General features: G+C 43.2%; 1 protein-coding gene across 1 annotated transcript in view; it reads right to left on the bottom strand.

The window, feature by feature from the left end:
- The window catches only part of DIP2B (DIP2 acetate--CoA ligase B (putative)), an 805,292-nt gene that overhangs the window by 447,827 nt on the left and 333,932 nt on the right, over positions 1-23,533 (bottom strand). Inside the window, exon 4 of the mRNA XM_078688921.1 lies at positions 21,468-21,593. Within this exon, the coding sequence (XP_078545047.1) occupies positions 21,468-21,593 (126 nt within the window). The remainder of the gene's footprint in view (positions 1-21,467; positions 21,594-23,533) is intronic.

Genomic DNA, 23,533 nt, shown 5'->3' with positions numbered 1-23,533 from the left:
TGTAACTACTCCCCCTTACAGATCTCAAGGTGCTGGGGCCGTTGTGGAAATTAAATGAACTATTGCCCAGCGTCACATGGTGCTGAGCTGCAGCCAGGTATCGAATCGCGAACCCTGTGCTCCGAAGTCAGCTGCCCTGGCCGCTGCACCACACCTCTCCCTGCCAGTGTAGAGGGTGTTCCTGCAGTCCTAGCTGGGGTCCAGGGCTCGAGATTGTTTTAAGTGTTGCTTGGGAGCCATTTGAAGATCTTCCAAAGCATCTTCAGGGTCTGTAAGCAGGATGCAGTGACGACGTTTACTGGTGTGGTCAGTTCAGTTTCGCGTTGATAATTATTCCGAGGTTCCTACGTGCGTGCTGGGAGTGGGTCAAAGTACGGCTGGCCACCAGTTGGAATCTCATTGTGAAGTGTTCTTGCCAAAAACAACTACTTCTGTCTTGTTGGTGTTGATTTAGAGGCAGTTGGCTTTCATCCTGTTACCGACTTCAGTCATGCAGGCCACAAGCTTGTTTCTTTTGTTAATGGTCTTGTCCGAGAAAAAGAGTATGGGTTGCGTGCAGGTGCCTGATGAGGATGGGGGGTGAGATTGTGTCAAATGCGTCACAAATCCAAAGTCATTCCTTTTGGTGTTCTAGGGAACTCTTAAGTCAGGCCTGTCTTGGGTATTTTGTTCAAACCACAGTATGGGCTCTGATGAAATTAGGCTTAAAGTCAATGAAACTGGGCGTGGGGGGTCTCGGAAAAATACGCGAGTTGATTCGGGTTCAGTAGCTCACGACGATTTTCACTGGCCAGAAGTAGATCTGACTACACAAAAGGTTGGAGACTCCTGGTTTACACTGTGCCTAATATCTTGTTTTAGAGATTTGGCTGTTAAGGCATAGCAGTCAAGTAACAGTCTCTAAGATCCATTTGGGGTAATTTTTGAGATTACTTAAAGAGGAAAGACTATGTCCGATACCATCTTTTACCCAAGATATGACTGGTGCAAAAACACTGTGTCATGGACTGCATGAAAGAATAAGACTCCTGTATGAACGAATTTCGTCCTTTTGGTGTTAACCAATTATTGATTTCTTTTGTCAAATCCTTTCAAGCAGTCACCACAGAAACTATTACAAGGTGGATGAAAAGTACTATGCAGCAGATTGGTATCGATTTACTAAAATTTTATGTTCATTCTATGAGCGGATCTATGGCTAGTCAAGCCTTTTGGAAAGGTGGAAGACTGGAAGACATCATGAGAGCAGCTAATTGTCTAATGTTTCCACATTTTCTAAACATTATTGTAAATCAATTGAGCACATGTCTGATGTGGTACTGGAGAGCTACCAATATGCATAATCGTAGCCTTCGGTCTTGTAATGAAATAGCGATTCTCCAAATTTAATGCCAAGAGAATCTGAATTTCATTAAAGACATGGAGGCTAACATTATCCCACTCTCCCATCCCAGGTGGTGCGATTTACAATTTAGAGAAAAAAAGAAAAAAAATAAGATTAATGTAGAATGTAATGTCATAATTAATTGATGTACTTTTATTTCCCTTTCCTTCCTGTCCTTTGGATCAAAATGTCGAACAATTCCTTTTCTTTTCAGATAATGCCCAATAATTCAGTTTCTTTAAAGTGTTTCGCAATGGCCATTAGTTAGTCCTCATCTATCCAAGGAAAAGGGAGCAAATTTGGGAGAACAAGTACCGCATTTTAATGAGGAGGATCATTCTGTGCATGGACTATTTATAAGTTGTGAATGTTCCTTTATGATGTAATGTTCTTTCAAGTGCTGCTGCATGGAGTGGCATTAAAGCATTAATGCAGAATGTTAGCCTCTGATTCTTTAATGAAATTCAGATTCTCTTGGCATTAAATTTGGAGAATCGCTATTCATGAGCGATTGCATTGGGTTTTCAGGTTTATAACCAATTGGGGATAAGGCATGTGTTTTTAGGTCTCGCGCCTGCATTGCACTGCGCAGCGCGAGACCTATATTGAGTGAAAAACTGAGTTTTAGCACGGACCTAGGAATCGCACACGCTTGTGATTCCTTTTCTGCTACCCCATTGGCCTTTGCTTGCGTCATTTTATAAAAGACTGCACGCAATTGACCAAAGGCAGGCGCATTGCTCCGCCCACGGCCTATTGGTGTCTATTACGCGCTTGGTACGCGTAATAGACACCAATGTCACGTGGTTTCAATTGCGCGATAATTGAAAGCACGTCTCGCTGTGGGTGGCGCGCACCATTCGTGGGATTGTTCATTTTTGGATCCTAACACACGTCAATAGCTTTCACCTTGTGGCGATAAACTCCACTAATCTACAAAGAAACCAAGGCATTCCATACAACCCAGGCCAACCAATTCAAAAGCAGCTGAGTACCCTGGCAAAGCAGCTGCGCAGATGCGCTCCTCGTCCAGCATTGAAAGAGCATTAGTCACTATCAGAAGTATGCTGCAGGCTGAGATCTGGACAATATCACTTAGAAGAGATTTCTGATTTTTACCCAAGGGACTATGTGCCAAGAGGCTCTGAAGTCAATGAATGTATATCCTTAAGGATTCTGCTTGGGCCCATGCACCCTGTGGAGAATTCTCACCTTGTTCCAGAACTTCTAATTGCTCAGGCTGTTGCTGAATTCATTCAGCTCAGCTCCTAACATGCAGTGATACTATGAGAGACTCTTAAGAGTAGAATTACTCTTCCATATAAAGCCAAAGACTTTCAAAATATTTAAAGCCTATCATGGGTTTGGAACTCTGGTGCACATGATCACTTTGGAAATATTCTGCAGCAGTGTGACCAGCGACGTGGAACAGGATGCTTGAAAACCAAATCTGCTATGGGAGTGATTTGATTATGGGTATCCGACAACATGCCCATCAGAATCCAGGCTTCCAGTGCATTATAAGCATTAAGATCCATGTACGGAATAAAGCTTCATAAAATGAAATGAATGCATTAAGATCCATCACTGAACAGCTGGTGCCGATGAATTCTAGATTTAGAACCACAGGCTTCAACCCTGAAAAAAGAAGACACTGTGCAGCAAAACCACACCATCAATGCAGAAGTAGCCCCATCATAAGAGAAAACTAAAGAGACAGGCTCTGATTATTCTCTGGCATTGATTTCCCATTGTGAGTACATCTTAGTTTCAAAGAAATGTATTCTACTGTAGAAAAACAAACTCTCCTTTTCTTGGAGGAGTGTTCACATGCATCACTGCCGGGACGTTTTCGAGCCATTAGGTGTACTCGTTCTCTAGTTTTAGGGTACCTCGCTTTATCTGCAAGATAATCCTGTATTTGTTATGGCTGTAAAAGGCTGATACTTCCTTCACCTCGTGGTCAGATTTCCGAAACACTGGATATATTTGTCATGTCCAATGAAAATCTCAATCTTCATGGGGATAATTGTTGACCATGCGTTACTGTCCGTAACCTGGAAGTATGGAGTGGATATTAAACACAACTAAACCTTAAGTCATTATGGAAAATAACATCGGCACTAAATAAGAAATTAACATGCAAAAAAACGAGGTAAGAAAAACACCTTGAAACCAACAAAAGAAACCATTAGGAATTCCCATTTCTACAAAATTTAAGAGTAAGGAAGAGTCAAAGATCTGAGAAGGCCCTCAATGATGTTGAAATGTTTAGAGATCACCTTACAGCGGCACAAAAAAAAAGAACTAAACTGACCGCTAAGGTCTGCGGCTTAAATAGCTTTCATGAGGTCAACATCAAGTCATCTGTTGTCTTATTATAGAGATGCTAAAGGAAACTGAACATATTCAGCAATTTCTGCCCTTACATCGGAGAACAATAAGCCTATGTAAAGGAGTAGGGTGGGACTTCGGCTCATTGCTCATGAACCTAAACAAGGTCAGAAGGTTTACTATCATCTGGCGATGGTCTACGACTGGATGTGGCGAGCTTGCCTTCAGCAGCCAGTCGTCAAGGTAGAGGAAAAGTGGTATACCTGCCCTCCGAAAAGTGGGCAGCAACCACTACCATCGCCTTTGTGAGCACTTGGAAGGGCGCTGGTGAGGCCAAAGGGAAGCGCAGAAAACTGAAAGTGCTCTTGGTCTACCTTTAATTGCAGGTAACGTCTGAGAGACTGCAGGATGGGTATATGAAAATATGTGTCCTGGAGGTCTAAGGACACCATTCAGTCCCAGAGACCTGAGCAGACAGAATCTAGGCCAGCATGAGCATTTTGAATTCGCAAAAAGGTCAAAATAGGTCAGAGATCACCATCCTCCTTTGGCACAAGAAAATATTGAGTGTAACAACCCCCTCTTTTTACAGATGTCAGAAAACTTTCAATAGCAACTTTGGAGAGTAACGCTCGCACCTCATATAACGGAATGGACAGGCGCTCTTCTAAAATTTGCTCTGATATAGGGAGAAGATCTGGCCATGCAAAAAGAAAGGGCAGAGCATAGCAATGCAATAGATCTCGCATTATTAAAGTTTGAGCTATTGGTGTTGTATTATTTAGCAATGCCAATAGCTCAAACTTTAATAATGCGAGACCTATTGCATTGCAAATGCTTGTTGATTTGTGTCCTGGACCGACTCCAGTGATGTTGGACGCCTTGAAATGGGCTACAGATTGCTTTAAAAGTCTTGGGGTGAAAGTAAAACACTCCAGAGAAGATATTTTAGAGAGCAAGCTGTGTGTCACAATGTGCTTGTTAAAAGCGAAGGTTAAATATTGGACCATTATTCCCCTGTCGGTGGCAGGATGGGCAGAGACAGCTTAGATGATCATGCTAACCAACTCATTTTACAAATCTGCCCTTGGTATTTATTTATTTATTTGAAAGTTTTATATAGCGCGAACCAGATCTTTGCAGATATCAGAGCGCTTTACAGAGCATACATAACAGGCCATTAGATATGGCGTACTTGTGGGTAATAAGTGGGGTGGGGTAAGCATAGGAGGGAGCATAGTAAAACAGTTACATCAATAATGCAAGTGGTACAAATAGGTGAAGGCATAGACCGCCAGGTAAATCAACAACACAAGTAATACAAACAATCGAAGGGATCGAACAGATAATACTGATCGGTGCAGCGACTTTGAAACTTTGAGTTTCCAATCATGACTCACCTAGAATAATCCAGTTAAAAGCAGCCAGGCTGGTTTTTAACTATTTAGATTTTCTTCTATTTTAAGTTAAACATAGTAGTAATTTAGAAGATAAATAGCAGTTTCGAATAAATCATTTACTACTGCTAAAAACAAGGCTGAAGATGCCTTCAATCCAACTGCTTTGAGGCAGTTTCATGGGAAGCTAGCGTTCACAATTAAATGGCCCTCCAACTTACCTCACCCATCACCACTTGGAATAAGTATTACATGCGGTCTTCAAAGATTCCAGGTACAATGCATATTTTCGTAGTCTTCAGAATCAATTAGAAATGTTCAAATACCTATTTTGAACAATTCTCTGTACAGTATCAATACAGAACTGTCACCAAAACCTATAAAGCACCTACACAAAAGTCCGTGAGGGGAAACTGGCAGCCACACCGTGCTTAGGAGCCAATAATACATTTTAGAATTCTTAAAAGGATTCCTGCATAGAGACTAGTCAAGAAGAGGAAGGTGTAGCCCTCAGATCTCATAATCTTGCCAATCACAGAGAAGGACAAACAATGTCAGTCTAGGTGTTAGAAAAAGGGAAGAGAATAGAATTAGAGGGAAAGAGTAAATAGGTGGGGGAAAAGAACAGTTGCCTAGACTTTCAAAGGTGTGCCCTGTTCTCTCTAAGCGCGATACTTGGTCATCACTGGGCCACATTCAGATGCGTGCTTCAAAATCCTGTACAGCAAAACTACAGACTGCACGCATATCATATGCACACTGGGAAAATTGAATGTAGAGATCCTAGATTAGAGATTTTAACTGCCTAAAGTTCAGAGTATTTCTTTAAACAAGCAGGTTATTAAAATGCTCCCATACTACCCTTGTACTTGAGATTTAAAAAGCTAAGTAATGAATTTGAAATTCATGACATACTGATTTTACTTTATTAAAATCAACAATGCTGCGTGGCCAACAGGAACAAATTTTGGAAATACTCATCAAATCCGAATTATATACTGTAATAGCCCAAACATGCTTCACAACTTCATAACCTAGTGAAATCACCACTAATGCAAAGAAAGGGAATTCTACCATCCCAATATAACAGCCAACTCAGAAATTACAAGCTACTTCAATAAACTTCGTGGCCTTTTGGGATGAGTTTACAGTTACAAACATCATCCCACTCATTTATCTATTGCCTGAAGGTAATCCAGCAGGTAATCCAGCAGGCACCTGACTTCTAGGCAACTATCTACTGAATGGTCTGTTTCTCTCACTAGACGTCAACAAAGTCATAGTAAATAGGCAAAGTAACTCAATACATACATACATATAGGGCCTAGGTCATATACAGTAACACATTTGACAATTTAAAGTAATAAGGCTCTCATCAGCAGGGATAGAGTAGTTTAGGAAAATTGGTCTAGATCTTGCCAATAGTATCAACCAGCTTGAACAGCCATTTCACAAGCCTAAGCACAAATGCTAAATACATTTTCAAAACACCACCCAATAAATAGTCCTGAAATACTCCCACTTAAGCAAACCGAAGTGTAACATGCATGTTATATGCAGTTACTACGAATTATTTCTACTCCCTCCTTTACTCCACTCTGGATAAGCTTTGTCACAGCCTCATTGCACAATTTTACATGCAAGTCAAATGAATAACTATAGTTGTTCAAACACCCATTCCCTAAACAATTGTTTTGTACATCTACTGAGGAAATATGGTTGAACATAAAATAACCTAATTCCAAAAGCACTGATCTTCAGAAACACCAGCAACACAGAACTCCGCTGGTGGCAATCAGACCTAGGGCCCGGAGCCATTCCCTCAGACCATGCCAGGAACCTCGGGATCCTCACCAAAAACAAGCTCACTGTAAAGTCACAGATCAACGCAGTCTCTTCCTCCGGATTCCTCACTCTGCGCATGCTACGCAAGATCTTCAATTGACTACTCTTACACACGAGACTCATTGAGACACAGGCCCTCCTCACCAGGTGACTGGACTAAAGCAAGGCCTTCGATGTAGGAATACCTGCACATCTCCTACAGAGACATCAGATCATTTAGAAAGACACAGCCAGACTCCTCCTTCGTCTTCCCCGACTAACCCACATCACACCCCACCTCAGCAACTGACTCTACATACAAGGTTCTACACAACCAAGGATCCAGCCTACAGTAACCACCGCCTGATATTCCACCAATCACCGTGAAGACCACGCTCCGCCTCCCTTTCACAAGCCCATACTCCCGGCATCTACTGAAGCAGAAGTGGAGGACGCGCCTTCTCCCACTTTGTATCAAAGACCTGGAAAGGCCCCCATGCAACTGAGGACCATCATCTCACTTCCAGAATCCCGAATGACCTCAAGACCTTACTGTTAGAATAACCCTCCAAGACCCGCAAGCACCTAGATACCCTATCTGGTGATAAGCCACACTATATAAATCCTGATCGATATTAAAAGTCATCTAAAGGTGTGAACATAATACATATGTAGCACACTTTCTCCTTAAAGGTATGCCACCTAAACCATTAACAGATCTGCTAACATTCTTCAGATGGTTGTATCAACTCTTGGGAGACATACTTTGGGGTACAGTGAGACTCCAGGTATCATAATCCACACTTAAGGTGCCTATTGACAGCAGCAGCTCGGAAGTTCCAGATTTTGAAAAATACTATGTGGCTGGCTGTTCGGCTGCAATGGCCCACCACATGGCCGGTGAATCGATCTCAGAGTGAAACAGGACTATCTCTGGGACAGCTTGTAACTGGTGCTGCGCAGACAATCCTCTTTTCCAAATCTCAGCAAGCTGTACAATGTTCTAGCCTGGTGAGAACAACGGTGGCCGTCCTACAGCGTAAACCACAGGTGCCTTACGCCGCAGCTCTACCCGCTGATTGCTAGCAATATGAAACATTACAAGAGCATGGAACTCACTGCTCCGCCTCTATTACAAAATGATTTAGCCCTTTCACACTCTGCGCTTCAGTCATGAGAAGTTCGCTTGCAGAGAATGCTTAAAGACCGGATGAAACTCCCCAAAGCTCATCGCTGGGAGGAATTAACCAATCAAATGCAAGCACACATTAAAAATAATAATAAACATCCCAGAGTATATTTTCCCTTCAATATAAGTGGTGTGTCTGCTCGCAATTCTCACTGCAGTTTCCCTCGAATTATGTCATTATTGTATAGTATGTTTTTTTGATTAACACAATGCTTCTTATATATGCAGTATTAGAAGCACGCCTTACTTCTGACTTGTTCTCTATTCGAATTATAATGGGAATCGACCCTCTTAAAGAACTGCGATTTTGGTCATGTATATTGGCTACCCCTCTCACTTACCCATGGATTGATGAAGCAAGAAGTCCACCTATAGTACAGTTGTGAACGTTGCCTGGTGCCGTAGGTTTCTTTTACCATAGGCGTTGGGGTTCTTTTAGGGTTTTTAGTTGAGAGGATTGTGTGGGATGGGAGAACTTAAAAAAAATACTGTTTAAGTTGGCCAAGTCGATAGTCTGCGATTTATATCGTATTGTATTGTAATTGCATTTATATAGCGCTTACTACCTCCGGCGAGGCGTCAAAGTGTTTTTTCGGCGAGTAGCAAGCTATTCTGAAACCCATAAAGGATTAGTGTTGAATTAGTATAGTGAAATATGAAAGTAATTTGAGTGGTGGATAGGTTAGTCAGTTATTCGGATTCAGAAGGATAGCGGAGGGATAGAAGAGGGAAAAAGGTTTACATTTATATAGTGCTTGTTACCCCTAATGGTGTGTTGAAGCACTTTTTGGGCGAGTAGCAAGCTTCTCCGGAACCCATTGAAGGATTAGTGTTGAATTAGTATAGTGAAATATGAAAGTAATAGGAGTGGTGGATATTAGTCAACTATTTGGATGAAGAAGAGTAGCACAGGGATAGAAGAATACAAAGGTGTATATATATATATATATATATATATATATTCACTGAAAAAACCATAGGTTATAGACCATATATAGTTAGGAATTTGCATTTAAAAAACCTTGAAAATTCACTGGAAAAACCATAGGTTAGAGACCATATATAGTTAGCTGGACATTTTATTGACATAAAACCAATGAAATTCCATATATAGTTAGTTGCACTAACTATATATCGCGCACCCGCAATCCACTGCTGATGATGTCACATATTACATCATTCATGACATGGTCAGTGACATCACTGATGACATCACTGATGACATCTCAAATGACATCACTGATGACATCACTGATGACATCTCAAATGACATCACTGATGACATCATCTAGTGTCTGTGTGTTTTTGTAAAGTTTAAATATGTTTTACATATTGAAGAATGAGTGGATGTATGGAAGACTGAGTGTGTGTGTGGCTGGCTGGGAGGTGTGTGACTCTGTGCATATCAATGTGTACTTGTATCAGTGATTGTATAAGAGAGTAAGTATGTGTTAGTATATGTGTGAAAAGTATGGTGTTCTGTATTTAACTGTATAGATGAGGAAATCGAAGTGTGATTGATTCTTCACAGGACTGACTAGGTGTATGAGTGCATATGATAGTGTTGTAATAATGAGTGACTGTATGTATGAGTGATTGTATGGGTGAATGAGTGAATGTGTGTGTAGACGTAGGAATCAGTGAGTGCGTATGTAGTAACTGGTATTGGTGTGTCATGATGTCATCAGTGATGTCATTTGAGATGTCATCCGTGATGTCATTTGAGATGTCATCAGTGATGTCATCAGTGATGTCACTGAAGTATGGTGTTCTGTGTTTAACTGTATAGATGAGGAAATGGAAGTGTGATTGATTCTTTACAGGACTGACTAGGTGTGTGAGTAACTCCATGGATGAGTGGCAGTGTGTGAGTGTCTGCATAGGTGTATGAGTGCATATGATAGTGTTGTAATAATGAGTGACTGTATGTATGAGTGATTGTATGGGTGAATGAGTGAATGTGTGTGTAGACGTAGGAATCAGTGAGTGCGTATGTAGTAACTGGTATTGGTGTGTCATGATGTCATCAGTGATGTCATTTGAGATGTCATCAGTGATGTCATCAGTGATGTCATTTGAGATGTCATCAGTGATGTCATCAGTGATGTCACTGACCATGTCATGAATGATGTAATATGTGACATCATCAGCAGTGGATTGCGGGTGCGCGATATATAGTTAGTGCAACTAACTATATATGGAATTTCATTGGTTTTATGTCAATAAAATGTCCAGCTAACTATATATGGTCTCTAACCTATGGTTTTTCCAGTGAATTTTCAAGGTTTTGTAAATGCAAATTCCTAACTATATATGGTCTATAACCTATGGTTTTTTCAGTGAATTTCATTGGTTTTTTAAAAGCCAATATCTATACCTGTAAAATATATTCTTTATTACGTGACGTATCACGTAGCAACGTGAGACGCCTCATGACGCGTCGCATAACCGTGACGTATCGGCTCTGCAGCGCAAACAAAACCCGTAACGTAAGCGTGCCGGAGCACGCTTACAGATATATATATTTTTTTTAACCTTAATTAGACAAAATCCACACGTGCACATATCTTGAGGCCTTGCAAAGGCACATCAAACAAACAGTCCCTACAATTTTGCCAAGTTTGCTGGAAATCTATTCCCTTAGTTTTTTTTTTACTGTTTCTCTTGGTTTTCCCCTTGTTACGCTTACCGGGACGCTACCCGGTACGCGAACCGGACGCTCCAAAAACACAAGATGGCGGACTCCCGTTACGCTGCCGGTTAGCTGCCCGGTTCGCGTACCGGGAAGCGCCTCTACCGCGAAAAATCGCGGGGGACTTTAATATCCCCCTCATCAATCCTAGGGGTTTACCTTGCCCCCTTTCCTTCATTTCCCCCTTCTTTTTTCACCACATCTCGTCTCTCGAACCTTCCGAGAGACAAGATGGCGGCCGCTCCGGACTGTTTACAATGTTGACAGCTACGCTGCCGGTTAGCTGCCCGGTTAGCTGCCCGGTGAGCTGCCCGGTTCGCGTACCGGGACGCGCCTCTACGGCGTAAAATCACAAAAAAAAAAAAAATTTATTTTGTGCCCCGCGGGGCACTTTAATATCCCCCTCATCAATCCTAGGGGGTCAGGAGTGGTCTACCTTGCCCCCTTTCCTTCATTTCCCCCTTCTTTTTTCACCACATCTTGTCTCTCGATCGTACCGAGAGACAAGATGGTGGCCGCTCCGGACTGTTTAGAATGTTGACAAACACCGGAGAGCCAATCAGCTTCGCTTCGCGAAGTTCCGTTACGCGTCAGGTACGCGAACCGGGGCGCTAACCGGAGCGCTGTCACAGATATATATATTTTTTTAAACGTTAATTTCTCAAAATCCACTGGAGCACATATATTGAGACATAACAAAGGCACGTCGGGCAAACCATATCTACAATTTTGCCAAGTTTCATGTAAATCTATTCAGCCGTTCGAGCTAAAAGTGAGTCCAACCGCCCTATGGAAAAATGAATGGGAAAAACGCGTTTTGGGACCCCCCTTTTTTCTCGGCCCCCCCTTGACGAAACCCCCCCACATTTTCAGGGGCTGCTCAGAAACAAAATGTGCCATTTTCCTGAAAATTTCAGCCAATTCCGTCAACAAACGCCAAAGTTATTAGACATAGAATTTTCAGAAATCCCATAGAGAAAAAATCCTAACTATATATACCCACTGGCTATCGCCAGTAGGTAATATACATATATAAACATATATAATCTGCATATCTATATAAATATAAATGCATGCATACATATACATATATGCATACATATGCATGTTATTTACATGAAAGTTTTAAAAACACTAATAAAAGCAAAGCTAAAAAGCCACCTCATTACAAACAGAATGGCTTTAACTTAAACGAGGGCGAGAGCTATTGCATTTTCAATGCTTGTTTACTTTGGTTCTATCAAGAAGGCATTCAGATGTGTCACACATTTGCCATAAATTCTGAATGTTAGCACTCTAGTTGCTCATTAGATCACTGTAGTAAAGCTAGTGCTCACCAGGGAAGTCTGTTGCTAATCATGGTTTGCAGCCATTTTCCCGCATTTTTTATCCCGCAGACTTTCAGTCCGCATACCATTATCCCGCAAGGTCATTGACCTCGCATACCATTATCCCGCATTTTTTCAAAACGCATGTGCATTTATCGCGCATGCCTTTACAAAGAATTACGTTTTAAAGGCATGTATGGTAAATGCATTTGCGTTGTGAAAACCACGATGACGAGAGAGGTAAGTGGGTTTGTGTTAATTTTTTCGTGGGTTAGTGATTGTGTAGTGTAGTGTAGTGTTGTGTAGTGTAGTGTAGTGTTGTGTTAGTGTAGAGTTGTGGTGGTTGTTTAGTGTAGGGTCATGCTGGGGGTAGTGGTTTAGGGTTGTGTTGTAGTGTTTGCGTAGTGTATGGTCATGCTGGGGGTAGTGTTTTAGGGTAGTGTTGTAGTGTTTGCGTAGTGTAGGGTCATGCTGGGGGTAGTGTTTTAGGGTTTAGGGTTGTGTTGTAGTGTTTGCGTAGTGTAGGGTCATGCTGGGGCTAGTGTTTTAGGGTTTAGGGTAGTGTTGTAGTGTTTGCGTAGTGTAGCGTCATGCTGGGCGTAGTGTTTTAGGGTTTAGGATAGTGTTGTAGTGTTTGCGTAGTGTAGGGTCATGCTGGGGGTAGTGTTGGTTTTGGGTAGTGTTGTAGTGTTTGCGTAGTGTAGGGTCATGCTGGGGTGTAGTATTTTAGGGTTTAGGGTAGTGTTGTAGTGTTTGCGTAGTGTAGGGTCATGCTGGGGGTAGTGTTTTAGGGTTTTGGGTAGTGTTGTAGTGTTTGCGTAGTGTAGGGTCATGCTGGGGGTAGTGTTTTAGGGTTTTGGGTAGTGTTGTAGTGTTTGCGTAGTGTAGGGTCATGCTGGGGGTAGTGTTTTAGGGTTTTGGGTAGTGTTGTAGTGTTTGCGTAGTGTAGGGTCATGCTGGGGGTAGTGTTTTAGGGTTTTGGGTAGTGTTGTAGTGTTTGCGTAGTGTAGGGTCATGCTGGGGTGTCGTTTTTTTTAGGGTTTTGGGTAGTGTTGTAGTGTTTGCGTAGTGTAGGGTCATGCTGGGGTGTAGTGTTTTAGGGTTTTGGGTAGTGTTGTAGTGTTTGCGTAGTGTAGGGTCATGCTGGGGGTAGTGTTTTAGGGTTTTGGGTAGTGTTGTAGTGTTTGCGTAGTGTAGGGTCATGCTGGGGGGTAGTGTTTTAGGGTTTTGGGTAGTGTTGTAGTGTTTGCGTAGTGTAGGGTCATGCTGGGGGTAGTGTTTTAGGGTTTTGGGTAGTGTTGTAGTGTTTGCGTAGTGTAGGGTCATGCTGGGGGTAGTGTTTTAGGGTTTAGGGTAGTGTTGTAGTGTTTGCGTAGTGTAGGGTCATGCTGGGGGTAGTGTTTTAGGGTTTAGGGTAGTGTTGTAGTGTTTGCGTAGTGTAGGGTCATGCTGGGGGTAGTGTTTTAGGGTTTAGGGTAGTGTTGTAGTGTTTGCGTAGTGTAGGGTCATGCTGGGGGTAGTGTTTTAGGGTTTAGGGTAGTGTTGTAGTGTTTGCGTAGTGTAGGGTCATGCTGGGGGTAGTGTTTTAGGGTTTAGGGTAGTGTTTGCGTAGTGTAGGGTCATGCTGGGGTGTAGTGTTTTAGGGTTTTGGGTAGTGTTGTAGTGTTTGCGTAGTGTAGGGTCATGCTGGGGGTAGTGTTTTAGGGTTTAGGGTAGTGTTGTAGTGTTTGCGTAGTGTAGGGTCATGCTGGGGTGTAGTGTTTTAGGGTTTTGGGTAGAGTTGTAGTGTTTGCGTAGTGTAGGGTCATGCTGGGGGTAGTGTTTTAGGGTTTAGGGTAGTGTTGTAGTGTTTGCGTAGTGTAGGGTCATGCTGGGGGTAGTGTTTTAGGGTTTAGGGTTGTGTTGTAGTGTTTGCGTAGTGTAGGGTCATGCTGGGGGTAGGGGTTTAGGGTTGTGTTGTAGTGTTTGTGTAGTGTAGGGTCATGCTGGGGGTAGTGTTTTAGGGTTTAGGATAGTGTTGTAGTGTTTGCGTAGTGTAGGGTCATGCTGGGGTGTAGTGTTTTAGGGTTTTGGGTAGTGTTGTAGTGTTTGCATAGTGTAGGGTCATGCTGGGGGTAGTGTTTTAGGGTTTAGGGTAGTGTTGTAGTGTTTGTGTAGTGTAGGGTCATGCTGGGGGTAGTGTTTTAGGGTAGTGTTGTACTGTTTGTGTAGTGTAGGGTCATGCTGGGGGTAGTGTTTTAGGGTTTAGGGTAGTTTAGTTGTTTAGTGTATGCTAAAGGCATATTCGTTCTAAAAGTTTTCGTTATTTTAATTTGCGGCCTAATAGTACATGCGGGATTTTTTTTGCGGACTGATGGTATGCGGGATTTCGTCATATATTCGCTAATCATACTTTCTATGGGAAAATGAACCCCCTCATTTTGTTCCTTTTTAAATTAAATGTTTTAAGAGTTACCACTTTATTCCAATCAAGATGGCTTCAGGTGTGCCATACCTTTGTAATAAGTAGGACTGTTAGCACTCTAGTTGTTCTTTAGAACACTCTGGGACATTCTGTCATTGGGCTATAGTTGGGCTACATCTGGCTGATATTTGGGCTACATTTGTTTTTTTTTGTCTCTGGTGGCCATCTTTGGGCTACATTGGGCTACATTGGGCTACATTTGGGCTCCAACATATATATAGCCCAATGTAGCCCAATATATATTTTTCAAAGTTAATTTTCGTAAAAACCACTGGAGCCTATATCTTGAGACATAGCAAAGGCACATCGGGCTACCAGTCCCTACAATTTTGCCAAGTTTGGTGTAAATCCATTCAGCCGTTCAGGCTAAAAGTGAGGCCAACCGCCCTATGGAAAATTGCATGGGAAAAACACGTTTTGGGACCCCCCTTTTTTCTCGGCCCCCCCTTGACGAACCCCCCCCAAATTTTCAGGGGCTGCTCAGAAACAAAATGTTCCATTTTCCTGAAAATGTCAGCCAATTCTGTCCTCAAACGCCAAAGTTATTCGACATAGAATTTTCAAAAATCCCATAGGAAAAAAATCCTAACTATATATACCTACTGGCTATCGCCAGTAGGTAATATATATATATATATATATATATATATATAAAAAAATTTAAGCAAACAGTCTGTGATCGGTGTGCTCTATCCGCGGGTGCCGGTGTCGAGGTCAGACCAAACCTCGCAATAATTTCTTCAAACACAAAAGGCCACCGCACTCCAGAAGTCGTGTTGAAATAAGGAAAGCTTTTAATAAAGCATAAATCCCGCCACCATTACCACCACCCACAATTTGTTTGAAGATATATAATATAGCGCTTGTTACCCCCTGATGCATTGGTGAAGCGCTTTTTTGACTAATAGCACGCTACACCGGACCCCATAAAGGATTAGTGTTGAAAATTAGTTTAGTGAAATAGGAAAGTAATTTGAATGGTGGATATGTTATTCAGTTATTTGGATAGAGAAGGGTGGCGGAGGGATAGAAGAGGGAAAAACGTTTGCATTTTATGTAACTTTCATCTTCAGGAAGAGGCTTTTGGTTTTTTTTGGTTTTTTTAAAGGAAAGGAAAACAAGCATTTACAATGCAACGGTTTCGCCTTTGGAAAAGTTAGAGCTATTGGCATTGTAAATGACAATTTTTTTATTTATGTGTTCGTTTTGAAAACCGATAAATAAATGGCATTGTCATTTACAATGCCAATAGCTTAATCTCTCGCAAATGCCACACACACCCACACCCACAGAGAGCCCCCCCACACAGATCCCCTCCACACAGAGCCCCCCCCCACACACAAAGGGCCCCCCCACACACACCCACGGTGCACAGCAAGTGGCACACAACCTTCATTCTACCCAGAATCAGCAGCAAAGTACCAAGAGTGATGCACAACCCTTACTCAGGCCACCACCGGCAGCATGGCACTCCCTGCTACCTACAACCCTCACCCTTGCCTTTCCTGGTAGGAGGGCACTGCAGGGTGCAATACAACAATCGCCCTGGGCATCATCCTCTACATTTAGAGCGCAAGTGAAATGTACCCCGCGCCCAGGCCCTTCATAGACCGAAAAAAAGGAGAAACATTTCTCGGCGCTATAGCCGGGCCAGCAGAGCAAGTGGCAAAAATGCCCTCAAAGCTTGGATATAACCCAGTCTCTCACAGCGAGCAATGGGTGATAGATAACACGTGACTCGTGGCCAACCCAACTTCCCTGACAGACAGCCAAAAGCAGAAATATCACTCGTTCAAGTATATTTGGCTGCTACCCCCTCCCCCAACAAGAAACCATTCAGGAAAATCAGATGGGCGAGTGGGACAAAAAAGTCAAAACCGATCTTTGCAGAGCACCTACCACGCCCGCAGCGGAGCCTCCTACAAACAGGCCTGTGGCAGGGGGAGCAGGAAGTGCACGGAGCCCGCCCCCTCATTGATGGCTGTTCCCTGGGGACATCCTGTTTTTGCGAGGGGCGGCAGGGGCATTGCTGTTCACCAAACACTATCTTTTAAGCAGGTGGGACGTTTGCTCACGATCACCGGAAATAAACGGTTATAAACACTAAGGGTGAGAAATTCCAACCCCAGACCAGCTATTAGAAACAAGGGAAATAAAACTAAACGAAGTAAAATAAGGCAACAGCACTGTGAAATAAACTTTCATTTGTTGAATATACGGCCAGCGTGGTTTAAATATGGTAACGTTCTATGCTGCGCAGACAGGGAGCTGACCATCGCATGAGAGTTAAATAATTGGTACAAGGAATGCTGTAAGAGCAAATAATAAACAAGCTCCAGTTTCAGCGAACGTCTCCATCTCACAGCGCTACAGACCCCGGAGTTCAAAGACATCGAGGGAAGTGTTATTGCTGACAGTCCCCCTCAGAGAGTTCCATCTACAGGACTTCGCTTGCTAAGAATGAGCAGAGCGGTCGACAGGAGATGAGCAGTTCGGTCATGCGGGACCCGAGGAAACGTACCGAAGACCGGATCGCCTTCCACAGGAGAGGAGAGCTCGGTGATTGAGAGGTTCTGGACGCAGACATCGGATCGGGGAAGCAGGCGGCCTGTACGGGTTGGTTTCCCTGTCCCGACCCCACCCCGCCATCAGTGCGTGAACCAGGGAAGTGGATAACGCTGCAGGGCTCTCCCGCATCTGATGCCGCCGGGCTCCCTCAGCTCACGGGAGCCCGGCAGAGCGCCCGCCATGGTTGTTCTCCTGTCTCACGGGCTGTGGGGGGCGGGACTTCCGGCCGGCCGCGCAGGGATTGGCCGGCCGGAAGAAACAGACAGCAAAAAAACGCCCAGCTGGAGCACGGAAGAAAACACGAAAACGGGTCCGCGTTGACGGACAGTTTCACCTCCCATGCCCCTCCTGGGGGCATACGGAGAGCGGGAGGGGGGGGGGTGCGGGAACGAACACACGGAGAGCGGGAGGGGGAGGGGGGGCGAGAACGAACACACGGAGAGCGGGAGGGGGAGGGGGGGCGGAAACGAACACACGGAGAGCGGGAGGGGGGGGCAGGGGCGGGAACGAACACACGGAGAGCGGGAGGGGGGGGCAGGGGCGGGAATGGGCACTGGCAACAAATCACCTTCCATTGTGTCGGCTCGGAGTAGAGAGCCGGTCAGGTCTGCGTCCTCACATGGAAAGCCATCCAGCTGGTGTGAGGAAGGATGCTGCAGAAAGAAAAAAAAAATAAACACGCCCACCGCCCGATGACGAGCCAAAAAGGGTGGAGATGGAAAAAATCTCGGGAACGCCCCCGAATCTGGTCCGTGAATGACGGACAGATCTCTGTTCCAATGGCTAGCCTCCATTTATGGAGCTAGCCAATGGGACAGGGGGGCGTATTCCAGAGTCCTTACTGAAATCAAGAGTTTTCTCTGGAGGCGGAGCTTACGCTCCGTTCTCCAGGCGAAACCTAAAAAGGGGATTACCTCAGATTGAACTAGCTTTTATAAATTAAAAATAATGTTTGATAAAGAACCCATATTTTGTGGGTGAAAAAAGAAAATGGGCCAACATCCTGAGCACGCCTTTTCACCTTTTGCCATGTCAGTGGGAAAGGGGACACCAACTAATATATTGACATGTTGTAAAAGACTAACATTCACTGAGATTCATTGAGCAGTTAGTGGAAAAAGTGTACAGAACTTCGTAAATATTTTCCCAAATAGGCTTTTAAAAGGGATGATTGCAAGTTTACCATGTCGACCCATTATGTGGCTAGAATGTGATGTGAAATGTGATTCACATCTTTAAATATCAAATAAGCAGGGGGAGTAAGAAATAAGACCGCAACCTTGGAAATGAACCACAATATATTTTTCAAAGAGGAGCATTTTAAACTATCCTCTACCTCTGTAATAAGTATTACAACTAATCTCTGTCAAGTAAACTTGAAAAACAAATCTGACGTGCCATTTCGAAATCAAATGCTTGCAAATGGCTGGCCTGTGGCACACTGCACACAATTCCAGTACAGCTGCTTTTAACAGGCTGGTTCATGTTTCCATTGCCCGAGGATAAATTCTCTGCACAGCAACAAAGAAGAAGAAATGATAAGACTCCATCGCTTATGGAATTTGTTCCTACTTGGACAAAAAGGACAAAATACCTCTCACACATCCAAAATCTCCATTAAACAGGCTACACTCATCTTCTGCGCTTCTCTCAGTCGGCAGCATTTATAGTGGCTCTGCCTTATATGGGAGAAACTCCCAAAAGGACAACATTGTTTTAGTTGAATTTACAAAAATGAGGAAAACCTTTAACCCAGTAACATTTAAAGAAATTCAACAAGCTGCTGAGCTTTGAGGCTTACATCCTCCGATTGCTTGCTGCCTCGGAAGGCTTTCTCCCACTATTCTGCTCAACCCTGCGTGAAAAATTGACCTTGCCCTACTTCTGCTTGGTTGCCCTCCTTTCTTCTTCCAGAGTGACCTTCTTCTTACCTTCCATCCTCCGCATGCCTTCTATTTCTGAGTATAGCCTCATCTCAGTCTCATCCCTGTCGGCCTTAATCCTTCTTATTGTAATTCTGCAATTGGCTCTTTAAAACCCTATCCCTGTAATCTAACAACACCTAACCTCCACCAGCCTACCTATCTCACCAACCATTCACCTGAAACCACATAGCCCCAACTAATGAACACTCCTAACTTGTATTTAATATAATCTATCACTAAGTAACGGGAGTAAATGCATTCAATGTTTCTTGAGCGCACACAACTAATCGCATTAACTACTAGATTAACTACTACATTTGGTTTCTGGAGTAGAGTGCTACCCACTATAAAGTGCTTCAATGCCTCGTCAGGGGTAGTAAGCGCTATATAAATACAATTACAAAAAAATCTGAAAAGGGTCATATATTTGGCAGGAGATTACAATATGAGCAAGGACGGCATTACTAGAGTACACATAGAAACCAGGCACAGGTATTTAAGTATGGGTACAAATGCTAAGATATATGTGGTATAGATTCTAAGTTGTAGTGATACTAGGGTATAGGCGCAAATGTATGCACTACGTTATAGGAAGAGATAGGCATTTAAAGTAGAAGTAGGTGCAGAGGTACTCTTCCTAGGGAGGTGTAGAGGTAAAGTTAGAGATTCTACAATGTTCTAGACAAGGGTAGAAATATTATGGTTTAAGTAAGGAAAGAGTTACTAGAGTATAAACTGAGATACAGATACTAGGTTATATATAGCAATCCGGGTACCAGGGTATAGTAAAGAAGCTACAACAGTACGACAGAGGAACTATAGTAGAGGTCATCGGTAAATAATTAAAAAAAAAATGTTGAGTGAGCCATGAGGATGTATCTACTCGGAACATGAAGAAAATAAATATGGGGGTAGTATGAGCCTTTACTTACAAGACAAAAAGATGTTGGACAGAATGAAAGAAGAAATGAGGACAAAGGGTATCATTGGATCGATGTGATCCTGCAAAGAATTCTTTTGACAAAGAAGATTCAGCAGGATGGATCGGAGAACGTCATGAACAAGAAAAAATCAAGAGGAAAACATTGTTGTAGAGGAAGTTTTTCATGAATAAGTTTCATTAAGTATTTTTTCTCCAAGATCACTATTAACCCATGTGGTCCATACCCAACAACAAAGCAGCAGACCAAGGAGCAAAGTCCATTTATGGCTGCACTTGACAAATATAACCAAAGTCCCGGATCAATGTAATTAGTGTTTGGAGCAAGGAGACCCGCATTGAGGGCTATCCAACTAAAAAGGTTTTTTGGACTAGGGTACCAAAGAAGTACAAATCAACCCAACATCAGACTAAGTCAAAGTGAACAAACCAGATGCATTTGAGATCAGCCCACCCCCCTACGGCGGTTTGTCTTTTTAGCTGTTCCAATCACCTTAAAATAATTAGACGCAACCAAGCACTAAAACTTCACAACTCATTTCACTCTGGTAACCCTTCCTCAGAGATAGTAAAATTGGAGCAGATTATAGACTTTTCTAACGACATGACAGTACTGTAAACCTAGAGAATGAGGCAGCTTATTGACTGGGCACTAAAGGGAAAACTTATAATGAACCTTAATATTACAGCTATTTCAGCTAACTGCGCCCTGGCATCTTCAGGTAACAATTATAGCAAAACACCAAAGACAAGGCCAATCCAACAGGATCATCATTCATTAAAACAGAGTGGGTGTAATTGAAGAAAGAAAATGAACTGGTGCAGTGCTAACAAAGATATGGCATAGCGATTCTACAAGGCTGCAAAAGTGCACCGGTACCTCAAAGCATGGTGCCTGGTGGAGCCATGTTCCAAGAATAGTGAAATAGAGCAGTGACAGCCCAAGTCAGGTGCACTGATGCCAGAATATATCGTGGCACTGGTACAAGGCTTTCTAAATACCAAGTGTGGCTAGGCAGCAATGTCAACAATACATGGCACATTGGGGACGCGTTTCTACTGTTTAACTGGTAACCCAAACTCCCACAAATTCAATTAGAGAACTAAGGGGGACTGGGATCCCGAAAATGACTTGTGTTGACACCTTTTACATAAGGTGGGAATTCCAGAAAAAAAACTGGATCAGACAGCATCTGAAATCACCATTGACTCAAACTAGTAATGTAAAGTTACAACTGAAAGGCCAAATCCCCCATTGTAAAATGCACTCTGGGCTTCTCAAATAAAATATTGGGAGATAGGAGTTAACAGAGTTTACTTGTCTGCTAAACAGCATCTGTTAACCTACTCTTACACAAGATGCGCACTGACTACCCCTCACCAGTGTACATTCAGCATGCATCTGGCTGCAGTGCCTCCTACCTGGGGGTGTACAAGCGTCGGCCGGGGACTGCACAAAAGTGGACCGTCTCTTAGTTGGCATTGGCAACGCCATCTTCTGCTCCTTGTGTTTTGCCAGGGCTGCCTGCACTGCCTCCGTGTGAATATCTGAGGGACAGAGAGAAATATATTAGAATGTACAAAATGAGATCACCAACAGGACAGACCTGTAAAACTATGCCACCAGTTTGTAAAAACATTCAGCATAAAGAAATGAGAACATTTAACATATAACATATCAATATGGCAGCAAAAGGTAGATAGAGCTGCTAACCAAAACGGTGGATAACACGCTTTGCTCAAAAATCAAATCACTCTTCTACACGCCTTCAATATTATTCAACAAGGTCTTTTGAAGTAATAAAAAAAACCATGATCACTCATATTTAAAAAAAAAAAAACACTACGGAATGTTGCATTTCAAACTTAGTAACATACTTAAAATCAACAAAACGTCCTTCTAAAGAACGTAGGTCTGCTTGTTGTGATCTCTGCATGAACTTCTTTGCTGTGGACAGAAAATAAGAATGCATGGTGCCAATGCATGATCCCGCCTGCTTCAGGCCCACTCCGGATTTCAGTATTTCTCCACTGTATTGTTTCATTTCACAAATCAAATGGCTTACCTGTAACACTAGTTGCACAGCTTACACTGATCTAGAAACACATCCTTTGCGTTATTCTCCATCTAGCAGTTTGTCTTAGAAAAGCACATTGTTTATTAGAAAATGCTTTCTGGCCACACGCGGTGCCATAATGCAGTCATGCAAGACAGTGACCACGGTGCATAAAACTAGGTTCCTGAAAGAGAGCCCCTTACTCTAGAAGTCAGTTTGCAGAATGGGGAGGATGGGTGGGGCGCTAATGAATCCATACCTAATATATATCTCTAACAGATATATCATTACCGAAGGTAAGTAACTTGTTCATCTGAAAGAAACTATTAGTTATGGATTCATTACCTTAGAATAAATACCCCATCAATACCAACCCCGGAGGTGGGTCTGTGAACCAAAGTTCACACCAGGAAGTCCTGAAGAACGGAGCGGCCAAAGAAGCCAACTCTCCAGGCTTGGCTGTCCAGGCAGTAATGTTTATTGACCGTGTGCAATGAGGCCCACGTGGCTGCCTGGCAGATGTCATGAAGGGGGACTCCATGTCCCAAGGCAGTAGTGGCTGCCTTCGCCCTGGTGAAATGGGCTCACAACCCTACTGAAGGTTCCTTTTATGACAAAGAATAACACATTTTAATGCAAACAACGACCCATCGAGAGATGGTTGGTTTTTGCACTGCCCAAACTTTCTTGGCGCCCACAAAGCCAACAAAGATCTGATCATCCTCCCGGAATTGTTTTGTGCGATCCAGATAAAATGACAGTGCACGTTTTGGATCCAGACAGTGGAGCCTCTCCTCCTCTTTAGAAGGATGTGAGGGCAGGAAGAGGGTGGGCAAAGTGATGGTCTGTCCTATGTGGAAAGAGAGAACCACTTTGGGAAGAAAAGAAGGTCGAGTTCGAAGGATAATCTTGTCCGGATGAACAGCAAGGAAAGGAGGCTTACAAGAAAGAACCTGAAGCTCACTCGCCCTGCGAGCAGAAGTGATGGCAACCAGAAAAGCATTCTTTAAGGTCAAGAGTCTGAGAGGACAATTATGTAGCGGCTCGAAGGGAGCACACATAAGGTAAGTGAGAACAAGGTTCAAGTCCCACTGGGGCATTACAAAAGGAATAGGAGGAAACAGGTGGGTAATGCTCTTAAGGAAATGATTTACAATAGGAGACTTGAAAAGCGAAGGTTGATCAGGAAGGCAACGAAAGGCTGAAATGGCTGAAAAATAGCCCTTGAGAGTGCTCAGAGCAGAGCCCTGCTGAGCCAAAGAAAGCAGGAAAAGGAGAACCTCGGAAAGGGGGGCAGAAAGTGGATCCACAGCCTTTGCTGCGCACAATGCCACAAATGTGTTCCATTTGCAGGTGTATACTGTTTTAGTAGAGGGTTGCTTGGCTGCCAACATAAGATTGAAAACTTCAGGAGGAAGGTTGAAGGCTGTC

The sequence above is a fragment of the Lissotriton helveticus genome, chromosome 1_1 (assembly GCF_964261635.1).
Source record: "Lissotriton helveticus chromosome 1_1, aLisHel1.1, whole genome shotgun sequence".
NCBI lineage: Eukaryota > Metazoa > Chordata > Amphibia > Caudata > Salamandridae > Lissotriton > Lissotriton helveticus.
This window is presented reverse-complemented; position numbering and strand designations above follow the sequence as displayed.